Source organism: Natrix helvetica, assembly GCF_964273705.1.
Source record: "Natrix helvetica genome assembly, chromosome: 5".
Lineage (NCBI taxonomy): Eukaryota > Metazoa > Chordata > Lepidosauria > Squamata > Natricidae > Natrix > Natrix helvetica.
This window is the reverse complement of record NC_138551.1, coordinates 80,002,117-80,017,595: the sequence shown is the minus strand read 5'-3', so window position 1 is coordinate 80,017,595 and position 15,479 is coordinate 80,002,117. Positions and strand designations below refer to the sequence as shown.

Sequence of the window (15,479 nt, the reverse complement as noted above, 5' to 3'; positions counted from 1 at the left end):
AATGTGCAGGCGGACTGGCTCAGTCGAGCTCCAGTGGACCATGCCGAGTGGCGCCTGCTCCCCCCACTATTCCAGGAACTCATGGACCGTTTCGGCCTCCCAGTAGTGGACCACCCCAGACAATATGCACCTTTAGATGTTTTATGACAGGTTCCCAGCCCCAGGAGCGGAAGGGGTCAATGCCCTCTGGTGTCCCTGGCCTCCTGGACTGCTTTATGCCTTCCCTCCTCTTCCCCTTATCCCAAGGGTCATTCAGAAGGTTCTAGCAGAGAGGGTGGAGGTCATACTTCTCACCCCTCATTGGCCCAGACGGTCATGGTTTGCCAATCTACTGAACCTATCGGTGGACTGGCCCTGGAGGATCCCTGAAGACAGGATCTCACTCAGCCAGGGGTCGCTGGTTGATCCGGAATCACAGTGGCTCCAGCTAACCACCTGGCACTTGAGTGGAGTTCTAAGGGAGGACAATATTTCCTCCAGGATCATTAAGACCATCCAGGCCTCTAGGAGACCCTCCACGGACCGCATATATAACTCCACCTGGCAGACCTTTTGTACCTGGTGTGCTAGCAAGGACATACCTCCCACAGGGGTGACAGTGCCCCAGATCCTGGATTTCCTTCAGGATGGACTTGACAGGAGTATGTTTCCAAATACCTTCAGGAGGCAGGTAGCAGCGCTGGCTTCGTTGCTGACCTGTGGGGAGCTGCAGTCCCTAATAAAGCACCCCACGGTGAGCCAATTCCTGAAGGGGGCATTTAACCTGAGACCACCAGTGGTGCACAGGTAACAGTCCTGCGACCTGTCCAAGGTTTTAAACTCACCGGATCTCCCTTCAAACCTTTACAGACATCCATCTTATGTTTTCTTACCCTGAAAGTGGTTTTCCTAGTGGCAATCACCTCAGCCAAGAGGATTTCAGAACTGCAGGACCTCTCCATAGGGAAAGACCTCTGTATCTTCCACCCCAAAAGGGTAGTGCTATGTCTTGACCCCTCCTTTGTCCCCAAGGTGTGCACCTGGTTCCACAGGGCCCAGGAACTGATCCTGCCAAACTTCTGCCTGGCTCCTTCACACCCCCTGGAGAAGAAGTGGCACATCTTGGACACCAGGAGTGCTCTCAAGATATACATAAAGAGAACTTCCACCTTTAGGAAGTTGGAGTCCCTTTTCCTGTCCTTCCAGCCTTCTTCCCTGGGCAGGAAAGTAACATCATCAACTATAGATAGATGGCTAAGGGCATGCATTGCTAAAGCATACGATCTGCAGACCACGCCATTACCGGGATAAATCACCGCTCACTCTACCAGAAGCGCAGCCACTACCGCAGCATTGACGACACAGGCATCATTAGAAGAGATCTGCCAAGTGGCCATGTGGTCCTCTCCTTCCCCATTAATAAAGAACTATAAACTGGACAGCTTTGCCTCGGCCAAGACAGCGTTTGGCCGATGGGTACTACAGGTTGTTCACACAGGATGGGGAACCTCGGACCAGGCGGCAACCCACCCGTAAAGACAAGCTAGCTTTGGTATGTCCCATGCCTGGATGCTATCTCCACCTCAATGGAGAAAGGGTGTTGGTCTTATCTGATACGCCTCTTCTCCTAAGGTGGAGATAGCATCCAGCCCCACCCTAAAGAATGTTGGTTCTCACTCCAAACGAACAAGACTTTACCACAAGACGCATCGAGTCTGTCACTTCACCTTCGCCAAAAACTGAAGAGCCCTAGCAACAAGGGAGTGTCCTAACAGCTCTGACAGACTCAGTCCAATCAGTGAGCAGACGAGGTCAACTCATGCCTGGATGCTATCTCCATCTTATGAGAAGAGGCTTATTGGCTAAGACCAACGCCCTTTCTCAGCTGCAATAGGTTTGCACTTTATTGTACCACATGATCCTTCTGAAACTACTTCAGAATTATCCCAGAGTAGTATCATTTCTCTTTTCAAGAAATGTTGCTTATATGTATAGAAGGCAAATCATAAAGTTTCCTGAGGCTTAAAAGATGCATTCAGAACTTCAAACACTTAGAAAGTTCTAAAATAACTAAACACAAGAGGAACACAACTAGAGATGTGGTAGTTTGTGCTGAATATTCTCCAGCTACTATTATCATTTAGAGGGGCCATAGTTAGCTGTACTGTTACGTCCTGCAACGTAATGGCTTATAAATCTGTGGTTTGGTTGTTTGAAAAATGAATGCAGCTGTTCATTTTTAAAATAAAATGTATAATTGTAAAGGTATTTTTTTCAGTGCATATCGTTGGAGATAAGATCAGTTGTCCTGCTGTGGGAGATGGGAGAATATATTTTGCTGGAATTTGACAAGAGAGAAGTTCACTCTTCCTAGGGTAATTGCAATAGACGACTTCTATCTCTTCTCCAGTCAATTTCTGGCAAGAAATCAACCTCCCCATATGTAAATGAAAATGCCATTTCATTCACTGCCAAATAAAACTGTCTGATGGATGCCTGTTTGTATAGCATAATTGGTATAATAGTAACTATAGATTCCATGCTGTTGACCCCAGATCTGCTTGACAGAGCAAAAGAGTAACTTTTTGTTTTCCCATTTTTTGCCATCATAGTGGTTTGGAATGTTTTTTAAAAATAATGTCCCCTTCCTGTTTTGGTGGTGATTTGCTGTTTTTGTTACTTAGATGCTTTATGGCAATCTCTGGATTGCCTATGGTTTAGGGAAGCAGCTGTATGACATTGGGTATAGGAGTCAGTTACACTGTGAAATTGAGTATTGAGCAAAAAAATCATATTGGAGATTGTGGGGGGTTGGAGGATTTGCAAGGAATGATCATGAAAGTGGTTGGAAATTGGAAAAGATATTGGACAAACTGGAAAGAGCTAACAGTAGAGACTTGTCATAAAGCTATGAAGAAATTTCTAACCCTCATTCTTGTGCCATGACATCAATTGCTGGCAAATTTCAGCTTTTGATACTTTGATTTCTGCTATCAGCATAGAGACAACCCTTCTTGCACAAACCTGATAGAATTCAAGAACGTCGCTGTGACCCACACATGCCAAAGATTTGGCAGCAATTTCCCCTTGAGTCATCTGCTGACTGACCTTAATTAATTCATCAACACTTTCTCATGTGAAACTCATTGAAGGCTATCAAGGGCTATCCTCTTCGTTCTTGATCACCTGGAATAACTTTTCACAGTTTACTATCTTTTTATGTTTTTGGGGGACAGTGATGCACAGTACTCACACCAACACAGCTATCTCTATAAGCAACCTGATTTGGCAGTGAATTACAATTGGAGGGATTTCTTTGGCAGTAAAAAAATTCTTTCATGGCGCATTGCTTAAAGTGTGCTGATGAGTATTAAACTGTAGGGTCCCATTTCATGAACAACAGCAGCACAATATTTTCTTATACCAATTTCCTGTGAAATGAAGAGACACGCTAAAGACCTCATCAGAGCTTCTTAGTGCATTAGTATTGCCACTTGTTAGCAACTTGGAAACATTACCTTTTATTCAATCCCCATACATGACGCCCTATTCCAGGGGTGTCAAACTCGGCGTCACAGCAAAATCATATGATGTATTGGGACTTTCCCTTCTTTGCTAAACCGGGCAGGGACAGGGTCAGCATGTTACGCATCTGGCCCGAGGGCCATGAGTTTGACAACCATGCCCTATTCTATGTTGCTAATATCCATTCCTTTGGATTACTGTGCAGATTTTGACTGTCCTGTTGTTCTTTCTTGGTCTGAGAATTATTGATTATAATATGAGGAGGGATAAAGCTTATCCTTAGAAAGTTTGTCCAAGAGTTTTTCAGTAATTTAGTAATTACTAAATTTAGTAATTTAGTAATTCAGTAATTTATAATGGCAGAGAGAAAAGCACACATCTCAACAAACATTATTAGAGGTTTTGCTTGCTGGCAATGAAGACATTGTTCTTTTTAAGAAAAGTGCATGTACTTTCTGATTCTTTAGAAATGATATTTATTGTCATATTTATTGTCATGTCATCCCATTGTATTTAGTAGGGAGTTGTCACTGTCAACATATTTCAGTTTTTTTTCTCTTCCTTGGCTAATAAGGAGTGATAAAGGAGTGTTATAGATATCTTTTATGCTTTTTCACCATAAATTTTCAATTTCCAAGTGACAATGATTTCTGCCAGTATTTCTTGATAAGGAGACATTTCACTGAGCATCTCTCGATAGCATGTGACTCATCCTTTAAGAAATGCATTAACTTGGTTTGCCCATAAAGTTTGCAGGGTAGCAGGCATTGTGCTATCTTAATAATTAACAGCCCAGAATATTCCAGCTGGAATTTATGTCTGAATTATATTGTGATTGAAAGCAAAAATGTAATGCAAGTCATCCACACATTATACAAGCTACACTAAAATATTGGCACTTCTAATTGTCTTCACTTCGTTCAGTTATATGCATTTATTGCCAGTCTGCATAAGAACTCTTCATATTTGTGATTTACAAAGTTGATTTCTCAGTATTAATTCTCCTTTCAAAAGTATATGGGAAAGAGTATTGTATACCGTGTTTTCCTGAAAATAAGATAGGGTCTTATTTTCTTTTGAACCCCCGAAATAAGCACTTGGCCTTGTTTCAAGGAGGTCTTATTATTTTTGAGTTGCAGGAGGCCTTTTAACCTTGGCCTGCAGATCAGCTGATCCAGAGAGGGCTGGAAGTTCTGTCTCTGTTTCTGGCACACTCTTGCCAGCCCTAGTGTCGCTGGACCTGCTGCTCTTTTTGCGGCCGCCACTAAGAGAAGGGGCATGGTAGCTAGGGTTTGTGGGAGCGGCCTCTGTGAGGCCATTCTGTGTGGATGGCCGATGCATGTGGGGCATGTTTCCCCCCCTTTCCACCACCAGGAAATGGTGGGAACCAGCTGCTCATGCGTTTAAATATTTTAGGGGAGGACTTGTTTTAGAGCATGCGTTCAAAAGCCCAATTAGGTTTATTATCCAGGGAGGTCTTATTTTCAAGGAAATAGGGTAGAAATTGTAAAAAGTATCAGTGAGAGAACGTTTGTGAACTCTTTAGAACTATCCATAATCTTGCAATAATATAATTCTGATCTGAGATGTATCAAAGTTCTATTAATATATATCTCCTTAACAGGCACCACACAAAACAATGTACTGTATTTATCTTGTCTTCATTGAACATATTATGCCAACATTTCACTGCTATTGTTGGAGAGAACTTGTGAAAATTTTTATTTAAAAACTGGTAGTACCTCTTTAAGCAAGAGTGGCTTCAACTGAAAGTTTTCCTCACTTGTGGGTCAGTCCCACATACTGGTTTGAACATATTTTGGCCTACCCTCTTTATAGAATTCAAATCTTTGACATTTTTTGATTGTTTTGCAAGTAAAGCTCAGTTCAGGTCAAGCTGCAACCACTTCAGTCGGTTTAAGGTCAGTGCTCAACTCAGTCATTGTAACTGTAAAATTTATTTTGCTTCAGTCCTTCTGTTGTAGTTTAAATTCAGTGTTCGGAGCAGTTTAACATTCAGCTCATGGATAGATACCTGACAGTTTTCTGTGGAATTTGCTGGCACCATCCAGGAGAGTTACTTAGGAATCTAATCTTGTAAAGCAGCTTCATACCATGATACTTCGATTGCCTTGCTTCATGTTGGGTGAAGTTCTTTTATTGAAATGCGGTGTTTCTTTTTTTTTTTAAAGTAACTTTTCATGTAAATGTCCCAAAGTTCCTCTTTCATCTATCTACAAAATGATCTCATTGCCTGATGGATCATCTATAGTGGGGCAAAAAAGTATTTAGTCAGCCACCAATTGTGCAAGTTCTCCCACTTAAAAAGATGAGAGAGGCCTGTAATTGGCATCATAGGTAGACCTCAACTATTTATATACTATCTCTTTTACTGTGGATTGAACCAATGTGTTAGTATATTATAGGTGAGGCTTCTCTAACTCATCCTCAATTATCATCTTATTGATTGGAACATCTAGCTTAGTTTACACCCTGTAAGAGAACTGATTTTCATAGGGATTTTCATACTGTTCCCAGGAACGACAATAAATGTCTTAATATAGTCAGTAAAGACACAACACAATATCCTGTTTTGGGTATGTTTGCTTAATAAGATTCTATTAACTAGACTTAGAGGAAGCTCTGTTTGCATTATGGGTTGCATATTTGGATAGTTCTAAAGTGTCCACAAATTTTCTCTCACTATTGTAGCTTTCTGTATTTAAGCAACCACAATATTTTCTTCAATTTCACACCATTGCTTATGACAGAATATTGCTTCTGTATTTATTAGCTTTGTTATACATATTTGGAAACTGGAAAACCACTATATGCTTTTCCATGTTGAGTTCACTTTTTCTGCATCCAAAATAACTTATTGGTCGTTTCTATTTTTCAGTTTGATTGGTTCCAAGAATCAAATTATATCTTGCTTTATTCAATTAAAATACAATTGCTTGTTGTACAATTTCAGGACTGTTTTACTCCTATTAACAGATTAATATTTTCCATGTTAAATTTTTCTGGGGTAGAAAGGTAAGGATTGGTATAGAAGATAACTGTACTTTATTCTACAAGCAGTATGTTTATTGAGCATCTGAGAAGAAGAAGAAAAAAGCAATAATGCAAGTCCAAACAGACATACAGTACTGTGAAAACATTTTAGGCAGTTATGCAAAAATAATGTAAATTAAGAATGTTTTCAGAAATAAAGGTGTTAATAGCTTATTTGATCAATTATCAAAATGGAAAGTAAATTACCAGAAGAGAAATCCACAATATTCAATGTGACCACCCTTTGCCTTTCAAACCACATCAATTTTAGGAACACTTGCACACAGTTTTTGAAGGAACGTGGCAGGTAGGTTATTCTAAACATCGTGGAGAACTAACCACAGATCTTTTGGGGTTGTAGACTGTTTCAAATCCTTCTGTCTCTTCCTGTAATCCAAAATAGAATCAATGATGTTGAGATTAGGGCTCTGTGGAGGCCAAGCCATCACTTCCGGGACTTTTTGTTCTTCTTTACACTAAATATAGTTTTTGATGATATTGGATGTATGTTTCATTGTCCTGCTGCAGAATAAATTTGGGGCCAATCATATTTGCTGATGTTGTATAACTATGGTACCTTGTGTCTTGTTCCTGTGCCCAAAGCTTGCCATGGTATGTGACCTGTGACATGAAACTGTCTTCTACAACCTCAGAGTTAGTAGCAGAGTTTGGCTGTTCCTCAACTTGTGTTTTAAACCTCCTAGGCAGGTATTTCTGTTTCAGGTAATTACTGTGTTTCAGCCTACATATGAAATAGATGATCATTGGCACTTACTTTGTATAATTGGTTAATCATATACCTGCCTCTAATCCTACAAAATTCCTGACTTTGTGCAAGTCTCAAATGTAAGAATTGATGCTGTTTTGAAGCCAAAGGGTAGCCCCACCAAATATTGATTGGATTTAGATTTTTCTTCTGTTTGCTCACTTTGCATTTAGTAAATTGATAAAAGCAATTTTAAAAATATATTTGAAAGTATTCTTAATTTACAGCTACTTGCACAACTCCTAGAACTTTTACACAGTACTGTAGTTCTGGGTTTTCTTTTATCAAATGCATTACCTTAATCATAAACAGGCAGCTGTTTGAGGCTCATATCTCTTCTGCCTTCAATTACATCATCAAATAGTATTATTTTCTACCTTATTTTAGCAGAAACAATTTAAAAAATCATGTGTAAATTTTTGTGTAGACTGGACACACCTGAAAAGTAGCACCACTCCCAGTAAAGCCTAGCATTTGAGAAACGTATCCCAGAAATTCTGATCATGGCCGTGCTAGGAGATTGTTGAAATATGGTCCTTGGCTGTTCCTTCTCCCTAGTAATAATAAAAACATGGCACCTGCCCTGAATGTAAATGTTCTAATACTGAACATAGATATAAAAACTCCACATTAAACTCCACATTAAAAAAAATCCACATTAAAAAAAGTCATGTCAGCACATTTTGCTGAATTCCAATCCAGTTTTTACTATTTTGATGTGGGATACGTCAGGAACTATTTTTGTAGGAGCTCAAGGTAGCGTACATAGTGCTCGCTCCCCCACCCAACCCTTGTGATATTGCTTACTCGGACAGTAACCACAGAACCTAGCCGAGTAAAGAATCAGTAGCAAGGTATTTTCTTCAAACCAACCCATGAATAGCTAGCTGCACTAAAAAAAAAAAATCACGTTTTCCTAATGGACATGAGCAATTCCTTTTCTTAAGTAACTGGAACTAAAACTCCACACAGCAAAGATGTTTTAAAAAGCAATAAACTTAGCTGTTGGGCAAAAAGCTAAATATATGTTTAATTGATTATTAATATATTCCTCTCCTGCCCTCAGTTAGTTCCATTCAGTGGGAGCATAGATCACACGTTTTACTGCATTTTATAAATTTCTATGGCTTAGAAGAATGCATAGATGAGTAGTAGGACACTTCAAATGACATACAGTAAATACATCACTGTGTCCTGATCTTGGGACAAACACTGGATGTTTTGTTCTGAACTCAGAACACTTAAAATGGCCATTTGATATTGAGAATGATTTAGTACAATCAAAGTAACTGTATTTTGCTGTGCTTTAAGAACTTGCATGCTTCAAGGAGTGAATAATAAAGAGTTACTTAATGCTTTCTTCTCATATTATGTAAAGAATACTGCCTTACTCAAAGCAATATATTTCAGATTTTGAAGATTGTAATGGAGCATTCCTAGCCTTTTCAGTGGTTGCATTTAGAAATTTGAAAGCATTTTATGGGCATTATCCAAAATGATTGCCACAAAATAGTAAAAGGCCATTTACCAGAAGGCAAACTGATTAAAGGGGTCAATAAATGCCAAGGGAGATATCATTTTGGACATTAGTAGCCGTTAGATGCCAAGGTGCAGACTCAGAGTATAATTCTCTAGCTACTATTCTTCACAGAAGCCTTCCCTTCAGGAACTGATGATTCCATAAGAATTTGACTTCCGCTGTGATATATAGTTCCAAATAACCTTGTTAGTACTTTGAGTTAGGTTCACTGCATTCCCAATTAAACATGAATAAATTTGGGTTGAGATCTTTTCTTGAAAAGTGATGATTATGCATTCAAAATTTGTGGAAGTGAGCATTTTAGTTTTTAAAGAGAATGTTTCTATATATATATTTTCAGAAATTGGATCTTGATATACTTAAATCTATTAGGGTTGCCAGATAGTTCAAGATGACCTATAATAATATGTTTGCAATAGACAAAATGTAGACAAAATCTCACCTAAAATAAAAAGTTAATTTGATGTTTCGGAATTTAAATAGCACTGAAAGAAGCACTAATCATTAGATATACCCAGTTTAATTTTGCTTTCATTCCAACGATCTGACAAGAAGTCTTGTCTATCTCAAAACACAATTGGTCATTAAGCATTATTAATATAAACCATTTTGTCCATTTGATTCTTTTTGTTACCTATCAGTATCCACCTATTTTATGCAAAGTCTGTTTATACTTTTCATTGGTTTAAATGGTTCTGTTCATGTCAGTTTTTATTCTAGTTCTCAGATGTTTTTGTGGACCTAGAGGTTGTCTCCTCCCATTGTTTCTGTAGACTCCATATAGGCAAATCATAAGTATACTTAAGCAGCATGTTCTTGTTTTATCTGCTTAAAAACAGGAAACATTAAGCAGATTTCTTTATAGCTCCTTCAAAGTTAGCAAACAAGAGAACACTCAACTAGCACTAGAGAGGCACTTCCATACTCTGCAAGGTGAAAATTCCCCCCCATACCTATTTCTAATAAATTTCTTGTTTGTTTTTATTTGCACAACTATGCCATGACATTTTTTATTCCTACTTGTCTAAGCAATTCCTGTATGCATATTTCAGGAAATGTTAATGAATGGTAATCCACTTAGGGCAAAAAGTTAGATGGAATGTCTTTTTTGAAAAGCAATACTTGATATTTGAACAAGAGCTAAACTAGAGAAAGACAGCACTTAGAGGATGATGGTGGTGAAGTTGAAGTACAAGCCAGAAATAGCACTCACGTTCAACTAGGATGAGAAGAAAAATTGAGAGAATATTTAGAGGCTGGAAGAGATCCAAGAGGTTAGCCAGTGACACCTAAGCAGGTGTCATTGGTTAGTTCAAAGTGAAATTTTGTGTCCTCATTCTTTGTTCTTCAGTCTTATGTTCCCGATGAGCCATTGAGCACAATTCCTGAGCCTTGCATATAAAGTCTTCTCATTATTTGGCACTCAGAAGGAAGTGGATATTGTAGGGTTTGGATGGATATTCACTTCCAGAACTGGCTGTTAAGTCAGTACTATTGAAGTTGATTTCTGATTGCAAAAATTTTTTGTACAAAATTGCAGTTATATATAGGTGGTGTGGAAAAGCTGAGCTGCATGTAAAGAATGTCTTGGAAAAGCAAACAAATTACTTGCAAATTCATAATCGGGTAGAAAATACCTTACATGGAATATGTTATTTTACAAGCTGCGAAATTAAATTGCTTTGATTTGTGCTATCTGGATATGATTTTGCAGAAATTACTTTGAAATAATTTATTTATTGATGTTGCATATTTTTTTGAAAAATCAGGATGTATTTCTGGACCATGCTAATGAAGGAGCATTGCTTCATTCAAAAAACAAAACTTGTTCTGTTTACCATATGTAAATTCAGATAGTATTGAACATAACCTGTTTTCAGAATATCATAACTAAGTTTATATTGTAGAGGATGAGTATTGACTTACCTTGCAATCTCTGGACATTTTTTCAAAACTTGTATTTATAGAGCAGAAACCAGTAGATCTATGAAGAGAAGAGTGGTGAAATTACTACAGGTAGTTGTTGACTTACAACCACAATTGACCCCCAAAATTTCCATTGCTAAGCAAGACAGTTGTTAAGTGAGTTTTGCCCGATTTTACAACCTTTCTTGCCATGTTGTTAAGTGGATCTCTGTAGTTGCTATTAACACGGTTGCTAAAGGAATTTGGTTTCCCTATTGACTTCGTTTGTCAGAAGGTTGCAAAAGGTGATTTACATGACCCCAGAACACTGCAACCATCATAAATATATGCCAGTTGCCATGTGGCTGAAATTTGATCATGTGACCATGGAGATGCTGCAAAGGTCATAAATGATCAGAGGTCAATTTCTTTAGAGTTGTAGTTTTGAATAGTCATTAAACAAATGGTTGTAAGTCAAGTACTATCTGTAGTCACATTGCAAGCGAAATCAACAACATATTAATTTAATAAATAATACTACAGGCAAAACGTCTCTACTAAAACATTCGTTGCTCACCACTTTGCCATCAATGCGTTTACCAGTAGATAAGCAGAATTCAGGCAGAGAATTTGCCTTTTGTTAATATTCACCCACATCAAACTATGTGATTGATTTTTACACTATACTCCAATTTAGTTAGGATAATCCTAAATAAGAGATAATCAAATGTAGCAAAACCTTTCAGCTATCAATTGTATCAAGTCTATTTTGAATATGATTACCGTATTTTTCAGAGTATAAGACACTCCGAAGTATAAGACACCTAGCTTTTGGGGAGGAAAACAAGGGGAAAAAATCTGCCTTTCCCTTCTTGCAACAAACAGCACAGACAATATACACTATTTGTGGTGTTACAAGCTATCGTATTTTTCAGAGTATAATATGCACCTTTTTCCCCCCAAAAAAGAAGGTGAAAATGTGGGTGTGTCTTATACACTGAATGCAGCCCAACCCACCCACCGGCCCCTACCCTTTGGCCTCTGCAATCCCTGCAGCCTGAAACAGCTGATGATCTGGAGGGTGAAATTGAAAGTGAAACTTGCTGTTTGCTCCAGGAGGCAAATTGCTGGGAGGCAGAGGCAGATTTTTTTTTTCTTGTGCTAATCAGGCTGTTTGTTGTTTGCTGCAAGGGGGTAAGTCAATAACTATAAATGCCTATAGAATGTTCAAATTATTAGATTTATTTTTTAAAGACTGCTTTATTATTGTTCTAGACAGTTTAACAAAATGAAGCTTTTTAAAATAAATGCTTGAAATGCTTAAAATAAAAGCCCAGTGCTATTGTATGTTCTTTTAAATAGCAGAGAACAAAAAGTTACTACTTTATTTAATATGTAAGGTTTTTTTCCATAAAAAAACCCTTATATTGTGGATTAAAATTCTGGAAGTAATTGGCCTGTTATCTGGTTTTTCCCTATGGATTTTTTTCCTTCTTCTAATAGAGTTTCTATATATCCATTTAAAAGGAACACGACCCTGGATTTAAGACAACCACATTCCAAAGTACTCTATAGACATAGAAAAAACCGATGCTATGCAATTCCCACATTCTCCATTTTGTCGATGGTTGTCAGAAACTGATCCTGGATATTTTCCCCCTCCCAGTAATTGATCTTGATACGTATCACACTCTTTATGATGATGCAAAAGTGTGTTTATGGGTATCTGTCAAATGCCAAAAAGAATTTAAAGCTGAATTAATAACCACTGATTAAAATTAATAAGCTATAATATAAAGCACCTCATTTTAACATTGGTTTTTCTCTACCACTCCATATCAGGAACACAGAAAAGACCACAGTGCACAGACAAATCATTATTTGATCAAAAAGCAAAAAAAGGTAGAAATAAATGGTTTAAAGGAAAGGGATAATTTTATAAGGAAGTAAAAAAAGCAGGATCAGTATAATATGCATATTATCAGGCAAGGGAGAGAAGAATGAGAAACAAAATAGATTAAAATCCATAAGGTAGGCAGGGTCTATCTTCAGGAAGGCTATGTCACATATTCTTCAGTGATGATGTGGGTGTAGTTATTTGTACTTCGCCTCATGCTTTTGCTTTAAACAATGAATAAGTAATAAGGGGATTTGATTCACAGATAATTTACTGAGGAGGAACCGCATATCTTCCCATTATGCTTATACCATTTTTAATGTACTCATTGCAGTTAGCAATGTTGTGGCCATACATAAGGAGTTGGAAAACTCAACCAAACATAAAACTAGTATATGGTGGTGGTGATGGAAATATTGTAGTATTTTACTGCGGTGCAAAAATGATGAATGTGGTCCTTATAACATGCTACAAGCTTAGGATAAGAATCACAGTAATAGATTTTGTAGATTGGATTACAAATCAAGTTCCACTTGCACACTATTTTTTTTCCAAGCAATTCTGTGCTACTTCCTTAGCTATGCACAGTGTGAACCCGAACAGAAGCAATAATATTTCAATATACTTTACTCCTCTGCATGTCTTGTAAAAGTGTCCGACCAGTGTGGATTGACTGCCCTCTTGGATTGATTTAATTTTATTTGCAATTTGGTGTGTAGAAAGTGTATGCTGAAGGCAGATGTTGTAGATCCTTATGGAAAAATAGATCTGGTTTTTTTAATGCATTGTAGAAGAGTTACACTAAATATTCAAAACTATCATAAAATATGCATGAGACTGATAGATTTGTGAGGTGCTTGGTGCTCTCTGAACATGGTTGTTCCACCTACACTGACTTGTACTGTATTTTTTGCTCTATAAGATGCTCCGGACCATAAGACGTACTTACCTTTTGGGGAGGAAAACAAGAAAAAAAAATCTGCCTCCCAGCATCCCTCAGTATTCATCTGCCTAGCGTCCTTGCAGCAAACAGCCTGGTCAGCTTCAGCACATTATCGCAGCCTGATTTAGCATGAGCAGCTGATTGGTATTTGGATTGGCCACCCGGAATACTGGCGATCAGCTGCTGCAGGCTGTGGGGATCATCACCTCCTGGAAAGGGATGGAAACAGGATGCATGGAGGTCAAAAGTGGGGTATGCAGAGGCCAAAAACGGCCGAAGGGTGGGGGCTGGTGGGTGGGCGGGGCTTCCGCAACATTCGCTTTATAAGATGCAGAAACATTTCCACCCACTTTGGGGGGGGGGAGTGTGTCTTAAGACCGAAAAATATGGTATATAAACATAACACCCCCCCATTCCCTTCTTTCACTGATGATATTACCTAATTTGGTAATGAAATGTCTGCAAAGAAAACAACCAAGCCCAGATAGCACCAAGGTCCCCACAGTTCAACCCTGAGCAACAAATATTCTTTTTATTGATAGATTTGGCTGCACATAACTATTTTAATTCCTTTTTAGAATCTACTTTATGAAAGTCAGTTCAGCTAACGAATTGTGACAATATATGATAATTTTTTTTCCTCCCCTCTTTTCATTAAGGGAGTAACTATTCCCAGTCAGAGGCGCTATGTATATTATTATAGCTACCTGTTAAAGAATCATCTGGATTACAGACCAGTAGCACTGCTGTTTCATAAAATGATGTTTGAAACAATTCCAATGTTCAGTGGCGGCACTTGCAGTAAGTAACATTTTAAGCAGATATATACTGTGTGGAATTAGTGCAGTGTTTGTATATTACTTACTAAAAATTGAAATATGTATAAGGTACTATAAAATAGTTCCATCTTCTCAAGATGAATATTAAAAAGCCACTAGTTTGATTTAAATAACCTTCCACATTCTTGGAATATGTATTTCTTAGACTTTTCATCCCTCACTTTTTTTTCCTGCTCAGCTTTTTTCCTTTACCTTCTTTCCCCTTCACCTAATTCATTTTGAGTGACCATGACAACATAGATAACATCTCCTTACTTTGATTTTTCCATATTTTCCAGTAGGTGAGATTCCATAGTTCAATTTGATTCTTCTGTAACTTTTGCCCTAGCATTTCAGTTTGCCCTGCGAAATATCCTACACAATTGAATCAGGGTCTATCATGAATATGATCCCAACATACCAGTAATGTATCATAAGGTTGTCTAAAAGAATATTGGGAATACAGCCAGCCTGTCTTGGGTTGTTCACTGCAGATACACAGCAGCACTAGTGACAGAAATTTGTTATGCTTCTCCTGGTTGCACGTGCTCATTTTAATATGGCAAGATAACTGTGTCTGCAATCCTTATTTATTTAAATATAGTATAGTATAACAATACAACACATGACATGACATAGCATGTAATATTTATACAGTATAAAGGTTACTTCTTAAGTCACAAGCTTTTCTAAATGCTTTCTAGATTTCATTCAATTATAGCTTCCCCTTGATTTTGCTATATCTATTGGAACAGATAATTAGTGTAATAAACTTTTTAAAAACAAAAAATCAATAGTTAAATTGCTATGTACAGGTAGTCCTCGACTTACAACAGTTTGTTTAGTGACCGTTCAAAGTTGCAACAGCACTGAAAAAAGTGACTTACGTCCATTTTTCACACTTACAACCGTTGTAATCCTATGGCCACATGATAAAAAAATCAGATATTTGGCAACTACTCATGTTTATGACGGTTGCAGTGTCCCGGGTAATGTGATTCCCTTTTGTGACCTTCTGATAAGCAGAGTCAATGGGGAAGCCAGATTCACTT

At 37.9% G+C, this 15,479-nt stretch overlaps 1 protein-coding gene across 1 annotated transcript in view; it reads left to right on the top strand.

The window, feature by feature from the left end:
• Positions 1-15,479, top strand: part of PTEN (phosphatase and tensin homolog) — a 59,961-nt gene that overhangs the window by 30,759 nt on the left and 13,723 nt on the right. Inside the window, exon 6 of the mRNA XM_081954836.1 lies at positions 14,269-14,410. Within this exon, the coding sequence (XP_081810962.1) occupies positions 14,269-14,410 (142 nt within the window). The remainder of the gene's footprint in view (positions 1-14,268; positions 14,411-15,479) is intronic.